This window comes from Pongo abelii, chromosome 11 (genome assembly GCF_028885655.2).
Source record: "Pongo abelii isolate AG06213 chromosome 11, NHGRI_mPonAbe1-v2.0_pri, whole genome shotgun sequence".
NCBI lineage: Eukaryota > Metazoa > Chordata > Mammalia > Primates > Hominidae > Pongo > Pongo abelii.
Window position 1 is genome coordinate 121,644,732 of NC_071996.2, and position 20,899 is coordinate 121,665,630.

At 43.5% G+C, this 20,899-nt stretch overlaps 1 protein-coding gene across 1 annotated transcript in view; it reads left to right on the plus strand.

Moving 5' to 3' along the window:
- Nucleotides 1-6,616: 6,616 nt before the first annotated feature.
- ARPC2 (actin related protein 2/3 complex subunit 2) overlaps nucleotides 6,617-20,899 on the plus strand; it is a gene marked incomplete at its 5' end in the record, with an annotated part of 37,300 nt that continues 23,017 nt past the window's right edge. The window contains 3 exon segments of the mRNA NM_001133176.1: nucleotides 6,617-6,958; nucleotides 15,363-15,397; nucleotides 18,177-18,289. Coding sequence (NP_001126648.1) covers nucleotides 6,885-6,958; nucleotides 15,363-15,397; nucleotides 18,177-18,289 — 222 coding nt within the window.

Here is a 20,899-nt window from a genome sequence, read left to right on the forward strand (position 1 = left end):
TTTCCTTCAGCATATTTAAGACAGTTAAGTCTTTTTATATAAGTCTAACATCTGGGCTCTTCACGGATAGTTTCTATTAATTTTTTTTCTGTATTCCTTTTACTATGAATGAGCCATACTTTCATTTTATGTTGCACGCTTTATAATTTTGTGATGAGAACTGGAAATTTTGAATATTAAAATTGTAACTCTTGAAATTAGATTTTCTCTTCTGCCCCAGTTTCAGGGATTATTGTTGCTTGAAGAAAGCTACAGTCATCTGTTTATTTAGTGCCTTTTCCAAACTATGTTGCAAAGACTATATTCTTTGGCATGTGTAGTCACTAAAGACTCTTATTATTTCTGCAGTCAGCCAGTGACCTAACAGAGATTTCCTTAAATGCCTGGGTCCAAAAAAGAAAAGAAAAGACTGTTTTGTCTCTTTAAATCCCTTCCATCACTCAGGAGGCTGAGGCAGGAGGATTGCTTGAGCCCGGGAGTTTGAGTCTAGCCTGAGCAGCATAGCAAGACTTCATCTTTTTTTTTTTTTTTTTTTTTTTGAGATAAGAGTCTCGCTCTGTCACCCAGGCTGGAGTACAGTGGCACGATCTTGGCTCACTGCAGCCTCCACCTCCCAGGTTCAAGCAATTCCCCTAGCCTCAGCCTCCCGAGTAGCTGGGATTACAGGCGCATAACCAAGCCCGGCTAATTTTTTTCATTTTTAGTAGAGACAGGGTTTCACCATGTTGACCAGGCTGGTCTTGAACCCCTGACATCAAGCGATCTGAACGCCTCAGCCTCCCAAAGTGCTGGGATTATAGGTGTAAGCCACCGCGCCCAGCCAAGACCTCATCTTTAAAAAAAAAAAAAAAGAAAGAAAGAAAAGAAAAAAAAGAGCTTCTTTAATCCCCTCCACCAATGAGAAAACCATTTCAGCTGAGCCCATGGAGGCTGAAACAATGGCCAACCTCGGTGGTGGCCCCTTAGCAAACTGTAAGGCATATCAAAACACACAAGCCTGATTTTTGGAAGACAAGGTCCCTATAGCCCACCCTCACATCGCCAAGCACATCAGGGATACAGACTGCCATCTCCACAACTGGATGCTGCTGGGAAGAATTCACCAAAATTCACCAGCCTCTTTCTTCATCAAGTACTCCCTTCAATGCTGCAAGTGCTTCACTAGAATCTAGAGCTCCAAATGGTTCTGACAGTTTTTGCCAGCTCAATAGTGGTTTCAGTGAAGGGATCAATTCTACTCTGCCATCTTCCATGACATCACTCTTCCCCCACCCTACCACATTAGTCTTTATCCCATAGGAAACAGAAGGCACCCTCAAGATAGGATAATTTGAGGAGAATGTATTTAAGAAGGATTATTTACAAAAGTGTGGATGTAGGGGAGCCAGAAGAGGGAATACATTAACCCAGGACTAATAGCAGCCAAGCTGATACTATCCCTAAGCCCAAAGAGTTGAGGAGAGGGATCAGGACCAGGAAGGAAGGAAAGAGTTGTGCTGAGGTGGCCACCTTGAAAGGGGCAGTGACATTTGGTTGATGAACACAGCCAGCCTGAGGCGACCTCAAAAGATGAAGGATGCCCAAGATTAAATAGCGTGATATTACTCTTTTGCCTCCTCCTCCTACTACTACTTCTGTTCCCTTTCCTCCTGCTGGAGCTCCTTATTGGCCAACCAAACACCCAGGCATAAGGGAGTCCAGTTGATAAAGGGGTGAAAAAGGATGAAGAGTGGATCTGGAGGACTAACTGGAGAGTGGCCAGACAGCCACTCCAACCCCAAAATTACCTCTAGCCTCTATCTTCAAGATTGAATGCAGCAAATTTCTGGCTATTTAAGAACAGCCACTTTCCAAACACAACTGGAGGATTCTTCCCTGGAGAGAAGACCTCCCAATATTGACATTCGACATCTGGCACATCATCTGTGCAACTTACGGTCAACCTAGTACTTCTCAAAACGTAATATGCACTTGAATCACCTGGTGATATTGTTAAATGCAGATTCTAAATCTGTAGGTTACAGTGGAATCTGGGGTTCTCCATTTCCAATGAGCTCTCAGATGATGTCAATGCTGCTGGTCCAAGGAGCTAGTCAACTCATCTTGCCCAAACACTTAGAGTCTCCGCTCAGCTTTTTAGTGTCTCATCCTTAAACATGAATAGATTGCTAAAGTAGACAGAAGTTTGAGATGGCCATTAGCATGAGAGTAACCAAAATAAATTAGCATTAAAAAGGACCCAAGGAAACAGAGACAAAGTGGAGAGAAGGAAAACTAAAAACAAATTCACTATTATAATATCCTCACAGACAGGAAAACTTATGCCTGTCCATAAAACCAGGATAGAATAATATGGAAAAGAGACAGTCAGCAGGAAAAAAAGGTCTTGGGAATTAAAAATAAGAAAACTGAGGCCGGGCGCGGTGGCTCACGCCTGTAATCCCAGCACTCTGGGAGGCCGAGGTGGGCGGATCACCTGAGGTCAGGAGTTCGAGACCAGCCTCAACATGGAGAAACCCTGTCTCTACTAAAAATACAAAAATTAGCCAGGCATGGTAGTGCATGCCTGTAATCCCAGCTACTCGGGAGGCTGAGGCAGGAGAATTGCTTGAACCTGGGAGGCGGAGGTTGCGGTGAGCTGAGATCGCGCCATCGCACTCCAGCCTGGGCAACAAGAGCGAAACTCCATCTCAAAAAAAAAAAAAAGAAAAAGAAAGAAAAGAAAACTGAAAGTTCAGCCTTGGGCAACATAGGAAGACCTCATCTCTACAAAAAATTAGCCAGATGTGGTGGCACAAGCCTGTGGTCCCAGCTACTCGGGAAGCTGAGGTGGGAGGTTCGCTTGAGCCCAGGAGGTTGAAGCTGCAGTGAGCTGAGGTTGCCCACTGCACTCTAGCCTGAGCAACAGAGCAAGACCCTGTCTCAAAAACAAAACAAAACAAAAAAAAAGTTAAAATGGCTGAAGATAATGCAAGAAGATATTCCACAAAAATAGAAAAACAAAAAACAAACAATGGGTTGGTTTAGAGTTCAGTTTTGCAAGATGAAAAGAAGGTTTTGTTTTTTGTGTTTTTTCTTTAAGACTCTGTCATAAAGGCTAGAGTGCAGTGTCATGATCCTAGCTCACTGCAGCCTAAAGCTCCTGGGCTCAAGCAATCTTCCCTGCTCATCCTCCCAAAGTACTGGGATTACAGGCATGAGCCACCATGCTCAGCTCTATGAATTTCTATTTTGAATCAGTGCTCAGTACAACAAATTAAGAAAGTGGTACAATAAAGCAAATCATTCTAAAATTTCTAACCAACAAGTTAAAGAGAGAATCCTAAGGCTTCCACAGATGGGGGAGATGTAACAGACAAAGGATCAGAAACATGAATAGGAATTATACTTTTTTAATAGCAACCCTAGAAGGTATAAGAAAATGCAGTATACCTTCAAAATAAAAAAGGAAAATTATTTTCAAACTTGAATATCTAGCCCAACAACACATCAAGTGTTAAATAGAAGTAAGATATTTTCAAATATGCAAAGATTCTAACAACATATATCCCCCATCTCCCTTTCTTAGGAAGTTACTAGAGGAGATGCTTTAGCAAAACAAGGAAGTAAACCAAGAGGAAGACATGGGATCCACGAAATGGGCAAAACCACCCCAGAACAGCAATGAAGGAAAATTCCAGAATGATGACTGTACAGCAAGTCTAGCGAGCAGCCAGTCCAGATTGAAACAAGAGGAAGGAAGGCTCTGGGACAAAAACTCCAAAGAAAAAGTGGAACTTATATATTGAGTATATGGAAAACATTATTGCTAGACTTTTTGATAGTCTTAGAGCATTTGAGGGGAAAAGCCAACTGTAAATACTGTTTACAGAAAATCAGACAGATGAGAGAAAAAAGGCAATAATTAACCCTAAGAAAAATGAAGGGCCATGTAAACTAGAAGTCATGATTGTAGTGTATTTCTTGGCTCATCAGTAAACAATATTTGCATACGTAATAATTTTAATACAGCTAGGTGCAGATTATTGGTTTTACCAAAAGTTGTTATGCAGCTATATATGGTGGGAAGCAGAAGTGATAGAGTCAAGTTCTTATCTACCGTGTCAGGAAGTCAACACATAATGCTAAAAATTTACAAACCAAAAAATAATGGTATAAACATTTACTTAGAAATATGAAGGTAGGCCGGGCACGGTGACTCACACTTGTAATCCCAGCACTTTAGGAGGCTAAGGCAGGCGGATCGCTTGAGTTCAGGGGTTCGAGGCCAGCCGAAGCAACACGGTGAAACCCTGTCTCTACTAAAAATACAAAAATTAGCTGAGCATATTGGTGACCACCTGTAGTCCCAGCTAGTGGGGTCTGAGGCCAGAGGATTGCTTGGGCCTGGGGAAATCGGGGCTGCAGTGAGCCAAGAGCGTGCCACTGCACTCCAGCCTAAGTAACAAAGTGAAACCCTGTCAGAAAGAAAAAGAAAAGAAAAGAAAAGAAAAGAAAGAAAGAAAGAAAGAAAGGAAAGAAAGGAAAGAAAGAGAAAAGAAAAGAAAGAAAGAAAGAAAAAGAAAGAGAAAGAAAGAAAGAATGAATTACGAAGGTAAATATCAGGATGAATTTGTGAAAGAGTTGAGCATATTGCCTCCAAAGAGTAGGACAGGGAACTGCTTTTTTCATTACAAGCCTTTTAGTATAAGCATACATATTTTAAACAATTTATAAACATTATTTTAGGTCAATAGTCATTAATGTTACAAAGTTAGCATATCGGTCGGGCACGGTGGCTCACGCCTGTAATCCTAGCACTTTAGGAGGCCAAGGCAGGTGGATCACTTGAACCCAGGAGTTTGAGACCAGCCTGCCCAATATGGCCAAACCCCGTCTCTACAAAATATACAGAAATTAGCCCAGCTTGGTGGTGCGTGTCTATAGTCCCAGCTATTCGGCAGGCCGAGGCGGGAGGATCACCTAAGCCCGGGAGGCGGGCAGTGAGCAGAGATAGCAACGTCACTCCAGCTTGGGTGACAAGAGTGAGACACCATCTCAAATTAAAAAAAAAAAGGCCGGGCGTGGTGGCTCACGCCTGTAATCTCAGCACTTTGGGAGGCTGAGGCGGGAGGATCACGATGTCAGGAGTTCGAGACCAGCCTGACCAACATAGTGAAACCCCGTCTCTACTAAAAATACAAAAAATTAAAGGGGCGTGGTGGCGGGCACCTTTAATCCCAGCTACTTGGGAGGCTGAGGCAGGAGACTCGCTTGAACCGGGGAGGCAGAGGTTGCAGTGAGCCGAAATCATGCCATTGCACTCCAGCCTGGGCAAGAGCGCAAGACTCTGTCTCGAAAAAAAAAAATTTAAGTTAGCGTATAATTTTGGGGGATCGGCAATATCCTGAAGCTCATCCATAGCCCGTTAAGTAATGTTTCAAAGCGCTATCTGTGCCTTAATGATAGGAGCTAGTTTCTTGTTCATTTTTTTATCCCCACCCCCAAACACATAGCAGAAAATAAGTTATTTCCTTGTATGTACAACGGACTCAGCTAAGTTTATTATATTCTCCCCGGAGGAGGGAAAACACAAAACAAGGCACAAAGGCAGAAGATGCAGATGTCGCACAAAGATGAGCTAAGATTCCGCACGCAGGTAACAAGGAGGGTATATCTCTGCCAGAAGTACTGGAAGGTTTCAAAGGCAGAAAAAAATGTGTTCTGGACACCTGGACGCAGAATTGGAGGCATGACAGGAACACAGGGAGGCCCATCTAACTTGCCTATTCACCCAGGTGACCTCTCATTCATTTCTTTAATTGTCTTTTTAACAATATGGGGAATTTCACGCAAGGAAAGGGTCCTCTTCTCGCCCCAGCAGGCAAGGGGGGTTCCTCCGGTGCAAGTTCCGGCCCCAGCTGCCCCCACGTCCCACAGGTCTCCTGCCTTTTGGTACGCACACTCCTGACCACTCGCTGCTTCCGCATCCCTACTTTGATCCTCTCCCCATGCATCTCTGCCTCCTTAGACAATTGAGAATTTTATTGTCTGTTTCCTTTAATAGACTGTAAGTTCCACGAGGGCAGGGCCTCGTCCATTTCATTTACCACTACACCCCCAGTATAGAGCAAGAGCCCATGAAAATGTTTGTTGGAGAAATGAATGCGTGATGGTGTCGCTGGACAGCTATACCTGGAAAGAAAAAGAGGCACCCCCAGCAAACAAGCTGGGAGCTAAGAAGCCCACTGGGAGACGACAAGGGCGAGCCTCTTCCGAGGTCTCTGAAATGACAAGACCGGAATAATGGAGTTGGATCTCTGGGACAAGCGGGAGAGAGAAGCTGGACAGTCAGGCAAGCCTTGGGGAATGACAGCTCCGCGGGGGACGCACTGGTAGGCGGTAGACGTGAGGGGGTCTGTGGGAAAGTAGACGGTGGGGCGGTGGAATCACACATACGCAAGCGCTGCCTCCGTTTCCTCCGGCGCGCCTGCGCTCGCGTTCACGAGGGGTTGAAGCGGAAATGGCGCCGCGGGGCCGCGCGTCCAGGCGGCGAGCGGAAGTGGGTGTGAGAGCGGAAGTGGCCGGCTGGAGCCGGGGGCTGGGCGGGGACCGGGCTTGTAGGTGAAGCGGTAGTGGCGGCGGCGGCGGCGGCTCGGCAGGCGGGTTCAGGCTTCGGGGGCCAGGTCGGTCGGGTTGGTGGGTGTCTCCACAGTCTGCGTGCCTGGGCCAGCGCGTTCGTCTTACCCTTCTCTCCACCCCGGCCCCTATCCCCTTCTCCCCTAACCTCCTACCCCACCCAGCCCCACTCAGGGGGCAGCAGGGCCGCTCCTTCCGTCCTTGCCTCCCTTACCCACCCTCACCGGGCCTTGTTTCTCCTTCCCCTGCTCGGGGCAGCCGCCGCCATGATCCTGCTGGAGGTGAACAACCGCATCATCGAGGAGACGCTCGCGCTCAAGTTCGAGAACGCGGCCGCCGGGTGAGCGCGCGCCCGGGGCCGGGGGTGGCGGGGGAAGCAGAGTTGACCCCAGCTAATCCCCAATGTTGTCCAGTCCCCCAGACCTGGAGGAGAGAAATGGGGTGCCTGGCAGGGTGTAGGGGCTGCCCCAGCGGGGTAGACGTGGGAGGCGACTGGGCGCGGCCGGGCGAGGGGCAGAGATGCGTGGGGAGAGGCTCAGAGGAGGGATGCGGAAGCAGCGAGTGGTGAAGGCTGTGCGTGCCAAAGGGCAAGAGACCTGTGGGACGTGGGGGAAGCTGGGGCCGGAACTCGCGCCGGAGGAGCCCCCTGCCCGCTGGGGCGAGAAGGGGACCCCTTCCCTGCGTGAAATTCCCCGGCATTGTTCTGAACCCAGAGAGACCCTGTTTGGAATTGGGTTGGAAGGAGTTTTCAGGAATTCCCAGGACTGGAGGAGGGAAGGAGATGCAGGCCCACATCGCCACCAGCATTCTCGTTCCCCACCCCCATCTCCTTTAAAAGGAGCAGAAGAGAAGACTGAAAGCCGATCCAGTCTTAGAGCCGGAAAAACGCGATCTCTGGTTTCCCTTCCTGAACCCTTCTGTGAGAGACACTGGGCCGTTTTGTTACATATTTTTAAAGCAAAGCCAATTGTCCCTCGCTCCACACCCCTTCCTTATCTCTCCTTTGAGGTTCTAATGCTCTCTCCTCACCCACTAGCCTTTACCTGGTTATCTTGTAAATTCTTACATCAAGACCCTTGGTCTGTGATTTCTTATGTGGTAGCCCTGGCCTAGTTACACACTTCAAAGACTCCAGAATCTATAAAGTTTTTAGATAACCTGTCTTTACGATTGGACTTTTTAAAAGATGGGCTTAGGGCATCTTTCCAAGGCAGCCTCTCTGCCAAACCCAAGAATCAGTAGAAGACAACCTCCTCCTCCAAAGCTGCTTTGCTTTTCTAGTATAATATTTAAAATATGAGCTAAGGGTTTTGGGTTCTAATTTTTGGTGACCTGTGGCCAGTCCCTTTGCCTCATTTCCCTATCTATGAGCATGGGGCTTCACATCTGGGTTTCACAGTTAATAAGTGCAGACCGTTTCTGGTGAACTGGGAACTAGTAATAGGAAAGTGCTTGCAGATCCACAGATGGGAGAAGATTGGTAGAGGGGAATTTTTAAGTGGTCATAATGTACTTGTGGCTAGGAGGCATTAAAAAGTATTAACTGCCATTTAAATTGAATATATAGTATGTCCTGTCTCCTTTATAAGGCCACAGATTTTATCTGTAAAACAAAGCACTACTTTCCTTGAAGTAATACGTGTAGTGAGCAGTACTGTTTCCTGCCAGGGGCTGCAGTTGGTTATATTTGAGGCTGACTTGCTTCTTTCTTGTCTTAGCCTCTCTTACCAGTTTCTTTGCATTTTAAATATTCAAATGAATCAGCCCAGAGTCTTATTTTGGGTGATTGCTGTATACTTTTTTCTGAGCAGTGTAGCACATAGGAGGAAGTTGAATTAACTTCTGCATTTTCATAACTGATCTTAATGCATTCTCAGGTCCAGACTAGCAAAGAATGAGACCTGGGCAGTTATAAGCTGATCTACAAGATGAATGGCTATGTATTTTCAAGTAGAGGCATGTCTTTTAACATAGGAGTACATTCTCATCTGTTTGTATTAATGACTTGTGATTCCAAAATGTGGCCCATTATTCAGAACTTCAGTTCTTTCTTTTTCTTTTAGAAAATTATTCTTAAAAAGAGAAGCTAACCATTTCGGAGGGATTAAATAGGCCCTCAAGTCTGGAAGACGTAAGTTAGAACTTCCAGGACATTTTTTTTTTTTTCCGAGACAGAGTCTCTCACTGGCTGGAATGCAGTGGCGCGATCTCTGCTCACTGCAACCTCGCCCTCCCAGGCTCAAGTGATTCTTATGTCTCAGCCTCCCAAGCAGCTGGGATTACAAGCACGCGCCACCACACCTGGCTAATTTTTGTATTTTTAGTAGAGATGGGGTTTCACCATGTTGGCCAGGCTGGTCTCAAACTCCTGGCCTCAAGTGACCCACCCGCCTCGGCCTCCCAAAGTGCTGGGATTACAACACTGCTCCTGTCCTCAGGACATTTTTTACAAAGATATGCATTGTAGGGAAGCTGTATGGGGGTGCACTGGTGTGTATGCTTGTGCACATGTGTGGGTGTGTGTGTATATAAATTTAGGCTTTTATTCTGGCCCATCTCCCCCTTTGAGATGTCGTTTTCAGTAAGGGGGCTCAAAACATTCTGCTGAAAATTTGAAACCTTGAAAATCTTTTAAAAAAAGAGACCATGATATCGTGCCTAGTAGGCAGGGCTCTCCTGGGATTACAGATATATCACCCAGCAGAAGCCCGAATGAAGCAAGTGTAAATTATCAGACATCCCAGTAAGGTAAGTCAAGGTGCATGCCTATTCCAGAACTTCCAGCAGAGTTTGCCTAGTGTGGTTATCATAAACATGTATGGGTTCTATCAGTGCTCAGCCCAGGCAGCAACAGAAAAAAAGGGGCCTCTCTGAGAGCCTATTAGCCAAGTTAGGGAGGTGCTAAAGGGTGAAAGGTGTTGGGGTGGAGATCAGAGAAAGACATTAAAGGGAGTAATTTGGAGGAGAAACCCTGGAGATTTGAAAGGCTTTGCTGGTGTGGGAACCTGCTAGGAGAGGTCAGCTCCACCCTACTTTTTGCACTTCTCGGAATAAACCGATTGGGGAAATTACAGTTCGGAGTAGCCATTTCCAGAGTGCATCTTCCATCTCTGTGATGTCCAATAAGATAGCCATACAAGTGGCTGGCTAAATTTAAGTAAAAATTAAGGTGAAATAAAATTGAGTTCCTCGGTCACACTAGCCACATTTCTGGTGCTCATTTGCCACATGTGGCTGGTAGCAGTTGTATTTAGCACAGACATGGAACATTTCCCTTATTGCAAAGTTCTATTAGCACTGTTCCAGCTTCTGAAAATGAAAGCATGAGATGGTCTTAAAAATAGTTCTGTGGCATATACTTCAGAATATAGTTGCATTAATTTTCTGTTTGAAGTTTTTTGTTTTTTTTTTTTTTTGATGATTCCTCTCAGATCATCCTGCTGGATCTTCTCACCAGTGGCCTCCTACTAAAAGTATCAGCTTTCTTTTGGGTAAAGCAGTGTTGTCATCTAAACTGTTTAAGAATACATTTGATCATGATAACCTTTTAATTTGGAGGCAGTTCGACAAAGCCTAAGGTTCATTCCAAACAGATTGCTTTTTAATTTTTTCCTACACACTTCTGGGAAGTGGCTTATTGAAACAACCCATAGATTGTCACAAAATAATAATTATTGGTAAATTGTCTTCCCAGCAGCCTACAAACTAAGAGAATGCGACTGACTTAAAAGCTATGCCCAACACTGCAAATAACCTCATGCACAGGTCTGATCAACAGCATTGCCTTTTCATTTGGAAATTCTTACCCAGACCCTCAAAGCAAAAGTAATCAGGCAAATTAATTTAATTCTTTCGTTAGTGTATACACCAAGAACCGTTTCATACTGAGAAGCTAGGCCTGTCAACTTAGCTGGAGTCTGGAGTCCAAAATTGAGGAAATTCTGTCAGATGCAAATTGCTGTTGGATTTAAGTGTGTGCTGGCTCCGTGCCACAGCCAGTGCATATTGCGGGGAGCTGTGGTTCCGTGAGGGGGTGTGAAACTCAGTAAGCAAGCAGTGCCAGTTGGGGTGGGCGAGGGTGGTGGGAAGAGAAATTTGAAAAAGGAATAAATTAAATCTTGCTGATACTCTGTTCTCGTTCCCAAATATATTGCATATGTCCTCAGAGAAACAGGCTGTTTGGAGTGATTTGGAATTAGGACATTGTTTAAGCATTTAGAAGAAATGGAATGTTGTGTCCGACTCAGTAAGAAGACCTGGTTGGTCTTTTTACAGGTCACTGTAGTTAATTACACACTGCCACCTGTCCTGTGGCCTACTTGGGACCACTTTGGTCATGAAGCCCCAGAGCTGTGCTGGACCAAACTGATAACTCCTTAAGGGCTGGGTCTGTCACTTTAATCATCTTTGTTTCCCCAGCATCCTCATTGTGTATATAGTCAACTCAGTAAATTGGTTTATTGAAGAAATTAATGAAGCCAGATAGAACGATTCCTTGTTTCTTTAGGAGCTGACGTTTTTGTGACATTGAATAAATCAGCTTTTAGGTCTCTGTTCTCCATATTTTGAGATATGGCTTAGCAGAAAATAGGACCACCTCTTACCTAATATGATCTATTTTTTTAGGCTTTGCTCAAAAAGAATGATGGGAGCCTTATAGAAGATTTAAAGGAGAATGCTCAGAAACCTTTATAGCGAGCAGAATTCAGTAATTCCTCTAATTCAGGACATAAGAAGGGATAAGTAGGAGAGAGACATAAATGCCCAAATGGGGAATTGGGGCCAGGCACCCTGGCTCACGCCTGTAATCCCAGCACTTTGGGAGGCCAAGGAGGGCAGATCACTTGAGGTCAGGAGTTTGAGACCAGCCTGGCCAACATGACGAAACCCCATCTCTACTAAAAATACAAAAATTAGCCAGGTGTGGTGGCACACGCGTGTAATCCCAGCTACTCGGGAAGCTGAGGCTGGAGAATCACTTGAACCCAGTAGGCAGAGGTTGCAGTGAGTAGAGGTGGCACCACTGCACTCCAGCCTGGGTGACAGAGCAAGACCCCATCTCAAAAAAAAAGAAAAAAGAAAAAATGGGGAATTGGATCCTAGGGTGCATTCAGGAGTAAAAACCCCAAAGTTGTTAATGAGAAAAGAAGATGAGATAATACAGTTGCCAGGAGCCCTTTCTGGATTGATTATTGACATTCTAGAAGCTTCCTTAGAGAAAAGATAGAAGAAAATTTTTTCTAAAGGATTTTAAGAATAGCTCTTAAAACCTATCTGAATGAATTGATTATGTTTTAGTGTCTTGGGTTGTCCAGTCAGTAACTCTGAGGACTTACCCAGCCAGCTTGTTCTAGGATTCCAGACATTACAGCAGTCTGACACTTGTAGGGAGTTCTGTTTCTCCTTGTACTGCTAACCAATTCCTGATTCAGGGAATTACCACAATCCTAAAACCTCTCCCAACCACAGCTTCGGAGTCTGATCTCTGACTCCACCTAGGAGAAGAACTAATTTATTGATTACCTTCTATGAGCTAGGCACTGTGCTATATGCCTTAACATGGTTTTATTTCATTTCAAAGTGTCCCTGTGTGACAGATAGTGGATCTCATTTACAATTGAGAAAACCAGGGCTCTTGAGGATTGGAGGTGGGGGTAGACATTGAGTAAGTAACTACTACATATTAAGTAAACACCGTGCAGGCATCCTTCACTGTGATTCTTGACCTTGTTTATCGTATGGCACACAGAACATGATTGTATTTGTATGGCACATTTGGATAAATGGTCTAGCCTCTCAGAGATCCTGCCACTTGCTGCCTGCCCTAAGGGATATGGGGATCATTACCTCAGCATATCTATAACTTACAAGAGACTGTTTGAGAAACTTTGCTGTACAGTAGTCCCCCCTTATCTGTGGTTTTGCTTTCTGCAGTTCAGTTACCTGCAGTGAGCAGTGAACCGTGGTCTGAAAATATTAAATGGAAAATCCCAGAAATAAACAATCCACAAATTTTAAATTGTGCACCATTCTGAGTAGCATAATGAAATCTTGCGCTGTCCTGCCCGGGACATGAATCATCTTTTTGTCTAGCATATCTACAGTGTATACACTACCCTCTGTTAGTCGCTTAATAGCTATCTAGGTTATCAGATTGACTGTCACAGCATTGTAGTGCTTGTGTTCAAGTTACCCTTATTTTACTTAAAAATGGCTCCAAAGTACAGGAGTAATGATGCTGGCAATTTGTATATGCCAAAGAGAACCCATAAAGTGATTGTTTTAAGTAAAAAAAGTGACCTTGGTGTTTCTTTGCTAGAGTACAGTGCTATCCACAGTTTTATCCACTGGGTGTCTTGGAACATATTCACCACAGATAAGGGGAGACTGCTGTACTGCTGGACATATATCATCTCAGTCTTCACACCAACCTGGGAGGTAGATGTTTTGTCCCCATTTTGTAGAAGAGGAACCTGAGGCCCGGTGACATTTGAGGAGCATTGCCTGTGGTCACATAGCCAATAAATTCTGAATTCTAAATAACTTGCTTTTTCTCACCCCCAGCATCTGAAGTTTTAGCAGCTGGTAGAACAGTAAATAATGTAACTATTAATTTTGGGGGACTATTTAGTGGAACACTTTTCCTGGGCCAGTCTTACTCCTGCTCCTTTGTAATTTTAAACCACAGAAGTAAAATAACAAACGCCAGGTCTTGGAATTGAGAAGCAATCTTGTGATGGTGTACTTCACACTCAGCAAACTCCTCGTTAAGGCACTGAGTTCTCGGACCTCTAACTCCTGGAAGACTTCCCATGAAGTCTCCTTTGGCCTAATACTCTCCTCAGCAGGCTTTCTCTCTCTTCTAGCCATAAATAGTAAACTAAAATATTAATGAATGTGATTTGACAAATATTGCTAAGTCAGCAAACCACTTAAGATCGATCATAGCAACTTTTCCCACAAGGATCTGTGCTCAGGATACTTTATGCCTAGAGAAATTTGAAATTAGAGATTCAAAGCGTTTATGACTTGGAGCCCAAAGGTTATTTATTTATAGTTGGTTTTTCTCAGGTCTTTTGATAAAGTAGGAGAGTGAGGAACTCAGCCCTTCTTTGGCTGAATTAAAACCTAAAGGTTAAAAAAAAAAACCTACTAAGTGATGTAATAATGGGCTTTTACAAACTCCCTGACTTCTCAGCACAGTCATCCTTCCCCAGGAAAGTATGCTTCCATGCTTCCTCCCATTGGTCATCCTCTTAATATTTCATTCAGTTGGTCCATGATTAACATTTCCATATTTTAGTTCTTTGCTCTTGTTTTCTAGAGGTGAGGAATGGTATTGGATTCGTTGCCTTTGTTTCCTGGCTATAGTTTCAAAATGAAGGCTCAGAAGCAATTTAAATTTTCATCTAGTTTTTTCCTTCTATTCTGAACTCTCTGCTTCTCCATAAACCCACTTGGTACTTCAATTCGTAGAGATCACTTAGTGTGCTTTTCCTAAGTCACATATAGAGGGCTTTGAAGAAGCAAGGTGAAGCTTTGTATGATTCGTATAGGTTGATTTTTCAGCAGGGCTAGCATGCTTCATAGAAGCCAGTTTCCTTGAAAGATATGAAAGGTATTGTCTGACAGCTTCTATATCAGCTTTTTAACACTCATAAACCATGTTATATATTCCATTATTTCCCAGCATCCCTGGAGAGCAACTTAGTCTTGGTTTCTTTCGCAGGTAATGGAGCAGAGATCGTGGAAAGATACATACTTGATTAAGAGGTCTTGAACAAGTTAGACAAAAATAAATGTGAAAACATGTGCATCTTGTTTGCTAGCCCCTAAAACAAAGTGGAATCATTGAGTTACAGGTAGCTAGCTGATAAGGCAGTAGTCTTCATTTGCTTCCTACTTTGGACTTCAGGTCTGTTCTTGTGTTATATGTAGTAGTTCCATGAGGTAAATAGGTTCATTTTTATTCCCCCATTTTATTGATGATAGGGGAGAATGCAAAGGTGTAAGGGTATTTGTCCCAAAGCATGAGCATGATGAGAAAGCTAAAGTTGTAAAGCAGATGTCCTGACTATTCTCCTTAGTGATTTCATAGTATTATTTTGTGTTACACTGTCTATTTTAAGTTCCGAGCTGGAATTTACAAAGCAAGACAAAACTAGGGTAGAACTAAAGAGGGTTTCTTGAAGGTGAGTGGTAAGTACTTTGGTGATGTAAAGGAAGAAAGAAAGATGAGTAGGAAGGCCTACAGACCGGTTTTGAAGTGGAATAGAACTTGCTGTTTTGTTTATGGCCCAAAATCATCCTTTCTCTTTAAGCATATTAAAACCATTCTACGTTATACTTAGCCATTTTCCTGCTGAACGTATTACTCCTAATACCACTGTCCTGTGGGGAAGGCATTGACCAAAAGATGGCATTTTGTGGTATATAGCATGCTGTTAGGAAATTCAGAATTGAAAGCGAGCACCAACCAAAGCAGTAGATTCAACAGCAGGTGAAAAACAAAAGCTATAGCTGACCTTCCTTTTTTATCTGACCTTCCTTTTTTATCTTCTACTTAAAGCAAGTCCAAAGGTTCAGGTCCATGAGAAAATGAATTGTGTACTCTGATTGGCAGTAACCTAAAATTTATACAGAATGGTCTGATCTTAAGTGAAGCTCAGGCACCTTTCCAGTTCCCTTTGAAGGTAAGCAGCAATACAGTCAACTTAACTGAGGACCTTTTTTGTTGTTTACAGAAACAAACCGGAAGCAGTAGAAGTAACATTTGCAGGTAAGCATCTTTATCTCAGCCCTCTGAAGAGAAGGTACAATATGAAAAATAGGAAATAGGCTGGGTGCAGTGGCTCATGCCTGTAATCCCAGCACTTTGGGAGTCCGAGGCAGGTGGATCACCTGATGTCAAGAATTCAAGAACAGCCTGGCAAACATGGTGAAACCCCCTCTACTAAAAATACAAAAATTAGCCGGGCATGGTGGTGGGCGCCTGTAATCCCAGCTACTCAGAAGGGTGAGGCAGGAGAATCACTTGAACTGGGAGGCAGGGGTTGCTGTGAGCTGAGATCGCACCACTGCCTCCAGCCTGGGCGATAGAGTGAGACTGTCTCAAAAAAAGAAAAGAGAGAGACAAGAAAAGAAAATTGTACCTAAAATAAGCTTTGACATGGGTTGGGTGCGGTAGCTCATGCGTGTAATCCCAGCACTTTGGGAGGCCAGGGCAGGCGGATCACGAAGTCAGGAGATCGAGACTATCCTGGCTAACACGATGAAACCCTGTCTGTACTAAAAATACAAAAAATTAGCTGGGCGTGGTGGCGGGCGCCTGTAGTCCCAGCTACTCAGGAGGCTGAGGCAGGAGAATGGCATGAACCCAGGAGGCGGAGCTTGCAGTGAGCAGACATCACGCCACTGCACTCCAGCCTGGGTGACAGAGCGAGACTCCATCTCAAAAAAAAAAAAAGCTTTGACATTTTGGATACTGTCCCTCATCAGGTCTTTTTGAGCTCTTTATAGTAGATGACCATTTCATGTATTTAATCCACTGATGACTGACAATATAAAGTTACCTGCTGATAAATTAGAAGTTTGGATTTAATTTTGTGGTAAAACTAAGGTTTTTTTGTTTTTTTTTTTTAATTTGGAAATGTTACATTATGTTCAAGTAGCTGTCAGTCTTAGTTTGCCTAGCACTAGAGTAGTAGGGAAACATGAACAGCTAGAGACGTGTTCATCAAGTCAGAGAGAGATGTTGCTGCTTTCTGTTCCCTATAAAGAATTAGGTGTTGGTACTATTTACTTGTTAGGTGAATGAACTCAGAGGAATACAACCACCCTTTCTAAAACAAGAGTCCTCGACAAGATGATCTTGGAAGACTTTTGCAGTTCTGAAGTGCTGTTACTTGGAGGCCAGGCACCATCTCTTTACCCTCCTACTAACTAGCATTGCCAGATATCCCTTCGTGATTCCCATGACAGCTCCCTAAAGTGATGGCACTCAGCACCTAATTCTAGTTTCAGGAACCTATTCCTAGTTTCAGGAATTACACAGGCTGAGTCAGTCCTGTGTACTGCAGAAAGATAGAACCGAAAAAGAGGGGAGTCCTATAGATAGAAGCAACTCAAAAGATAACCAAATGCAATGTGTGGATATCGTTTGCATCTTAATTCAAATAAGACAACAATGCTTAAAATTTTTTGAGATAGTAGAGAATATTTAAATACTTGACTGAATATTTGTTTTGTCTTTGTTTTTGTTTTTTTGAGACTGAGTCTCACTCTGTCACCCAGGCTGGAGTGCAGTGGCGTTGATAATCTGCTCACTGCAGCCTCCACCTCCCCGAGTTCAAGCGATTCTCCTGCCTCCGCCTCTCAAGTAGCTGGGACTACAGATCTCCACCACCACACCTGGCTAATTTTTTTTTTTCCAGACAGCGTCTTGCTCTGTCGCCCAGGTTGGAGTGCAATGGCATGATCTTGGCTCACTGCAACCTCTACCCCCGGGTTCAAGCGATTCTCCTGTCTCAGCCTCCCAAGTAGCTGGGATTACAGGCGTATGCCACCACGCCCAGCTAATTTTTTGTAGTTTTTGTAGAGACAGGGTTTCACCATGTTGGCCAGGCTGGTTTTGAACTCCTGACCTCAGGTGATCCACCCACCTTGGCCTCCCAAAGTGCTGGGTTAACAGGCTTGAGCCACTGTGCCCGGCCTTGACTGAATATTTGATATTAAGAAATTGTTTTTAAAAATTTAGGCATGACACTAGTATCGTGGTTATGTTTTTTAACAAGTAGTCTTCTGTATCTTCCAAAGATATATTCTGAGTATTTATGGATGAAATTATGTGTTGTATCTGGGATTTGCTTCAAAATAAATCAATGGGAAGGAGGATGTCTAAATGAAACAAGAATTACCCATGTGTTAATAATTGTTGAGGCTGGGCAAGGTGGTTCACGCCTGTAATCCCAGCACTTTGGGAGGCTGAGGTGGGCAGATCATGAGGTCAGGAGTTTGAGACCAGCCTGGCCAACATAGTGAAACCCCGTCTGTACTAAAAATACAAAAATTAGCTGGGTGTGGTGGCACATGCCTGCAGTCCCAGCTACTCGGGAGGCTGAGGCAGGAGAATCTCTTGAACCTGGGAGGCAGAGGTTGCAGTGAGCCCATACCATACCATTGCACTCCAGCCTGGGTGACAGAGTAATACTCTATCTCAAAAAAAAAAAAAAAAAAGAAGTTGGAGCCTCATGATGGAGATGAGAGTTCATTATACTGTTCGTTCTGCTTATATACATGTAAAATCCAATTATTTCAGCACCAAGCAGTGATTAAGGAAAGAATAGCTTTGTAATTTTAAGAAAGAGCAAAGAGACGAGTACTCAGCAATTCTATCCCAGTGTTTCTGCTGATATGTCACATGGATTTAAAATAAATTCCATTTTACTTATATGCCTCCTTGTAAGGGGTCTTCCTTGTGGCCTACGGCAAGGTAGGCACTTGGAGAGGTTATTTCCCATTCCCAAATTGTTACGCAATCTTATTTGCTTTCCTCACAGATTTCGATGGGGTCCTCTATCATATTTCAAATCCTAATGGAGACAAAACAAAAGTGATGGTCAGTATTTCTTTGAAATTCTACAAGGAACTTCAGGCACATGGTGCTGATGAGGTAAGATCCACATCATTTTCCTTAGGACTCTTGTTTCCTCACCTTTCATTGGCAGTTTGCCATTCATGGAAGATCCATGGCACGGAATCACCCCCACATGACTACTTGCTCACCTAACTAGGGGCTCTTGACATGATTCCTATAATGAATTGTGTTTCCTAGAAAAGGTTTTGACTCTTTGCTTGCTTGCTTTAAAACAATGGAAACAAAAACAGCTTTAGTTCTCCAAAAACATAGCAAAGAATACTTTTCCTTGATCAGTACAAAAATAGCTGTTGCAAGAATTAGGTTCTGTTCTATTTTTGTAATATTATCAAGGCAGATAGATAACTTCTAGCTTGTTTAAATTTTATAGTCTCAGGTTCTCATTCTGGAGGCTTAGGCACAAATAGCTGTCTTTTGAAATTTTTAATTAAAGCTCTTTAAAGCTACCCTCTTTAAATATCTCTTCTTTATAACTACCATAGGGAAAATAAGAAAGATGTCCAGACATTATGAAACTTTGGTGGCCATGCCTTGTTCACTGGCTTCTTTAAATAGTTAAGTAGCAGGTTTGGTTCTTGTTGAACTGTATTTGCTCTGGGGAGAGCCATTTATGGAAGAAAGAAAATGCTATTACACCAGTTTGTGCACGTTGTGGTTGGGTCTCAAAGCAGGAAATATGACTCAGTTCCTGAATCAGTTTTCAAATTTCTTAGTTTTAACAAACTAGGTTCTCTTTAATCTGTTAAATGAAGATATAACCATAGCTGTTTCTTTCTGAAAAGTAGTAGCTTTTGAATTATTTAAAACTTACATAATAAAAGATGATTTGTAAAGGAATATGGTCAAAAGCTTGTTTAATTTTTTAGCGTAAAAGCTAAAATTAGTCTTAATACCAAGAGCCATCAGTTACTTCCCTTAGTTATTCAAATGCAATTGATTTTCTCATAAGTTCAAAGAAGAAATATTTAGAGGATTTGGAATCCAGATTAGTTTACTGGAAAAAGAAAAGCTTCAGAAAGAAGAAGAGCTTCAGTGCTTTTATAAAGCTTATGAAGAATTGTTTTGTAAAAGATAGTGGCTGACACTTCTTTACCAGATAAAGAGTGAAAGAAAACAAATGGCTGTTAAAAGCAGCCCTGCCTTTTTTTTTTTTTTTTTTTTTTTGAGATGGAGTCTCACTCTGTTGCCCAGGCTGGACTGCAGTGGCGCCATCTCAGCTCACTGCAGCCTCCAACTCCTGGGTTCAAGCAGTTCATCTGCCTCAGCCTCCTGAGTAGCTGGGATTACAGGCATGCACCACTACACCTGGCTAATTTTTTGTATTTTTCATAAAGATGGCGTTTCACCATGTTGGCCAGACTGCTCTCAAACTTCTGACCTCAGGTGATCTGCCTGCCTGGACCTCCCACAGTGCTAAGATTGCAGGTGTGAGCCACCATGCCTAGCCTTTTCTTTTCTTTTCTTTTTTTTTTTTTTGACAAGGTCTTGTTCTGTCACCTAGGCTGGAGTGCAGTGGCACAGTCACAGCTACTGCACCCTCAACCTCCCAGGCTCAAGCAGTCCTTTCACCTCAGCCTCCTGAGTGTCTGGGACTACAGGCACGTGCCACCACACCTGGCTTATTTTGTGTTTGTTTTTTTTTTAGAGAGAGGAGGTTTCACTATGTTGCCCAGGCTAGTTTCAAACTCCTGGGCTCAAGCAGTCCTCCTTCCTGGGCCTCCCAAAGTGCTGGGATTATAGATGTGAGCCACCATGTCCAGCTGCATCCCTGCTTTGGATTAGCTATAACTACCTGAAAAGAAGTGTAAAAATATTTGAACAGACATTTTTTAAATTGTGTAATCATTCTCCCCTAGACAGTCTTCACTAGGTGCAAGCCTGCACAGTGGCACACACCTGTAGTGCCAACTGCTTGAGGGGTTCAAGTGGGGAGAGTTGCTGGAGCCCAGGAGTTCAAGTCCAGCCTGGACAACATAGTGAGATTCCACCTCAAAAAAAGGAAAAGATCTAAATGCAATGATAATAATCCTGGAAAGACAGAGTTAAGCTAGATTTCTTAAATCTCCTTTCCATTCTGTGCTTTTCTTACAATGGAGCTCCAGAACACATTGCTATTCTTGTAGCTACCACAAGGGTCAAAGAACCAACCCCACCCACTCAAGTCGGGGGAGTAGGTAACATTCATAGTGTTGGAGCAGAGTGCACAGTAAATGGCTCCCTGGGTTGGTTAAACAGTGACCAACCCATGATAACCACAGGAAGGTTATTACTTTGTCACAGGCCATTTTTAAAGGTGGAATGCCTCTGCTGCTAGAGTGGGAAGGTAATGGTGATGAATGATAGGTTGCCTCCACCCATCTCCTGGTGTCATATTGGGAGAGGGGGTACAAACTGAAAAGTGAATCGTGGTTAAAAGTGCAAGTGAAGTAACAAGGAAGTGTTGGCTGGTTTTACCAAGGGGAGGGAGCAAAGCAGTTGAACATGATATAAATTTGGCTCTCAGTACCTCTTAGATCTCAGAATATTAACTTAGTAAGCTTGAAATTAAACTAAATCTTAGGGACTTAGGGATTTAAACTAAATCCCCACCACATCTGATTTCCCCTTCCTCGAAATACCAATAGT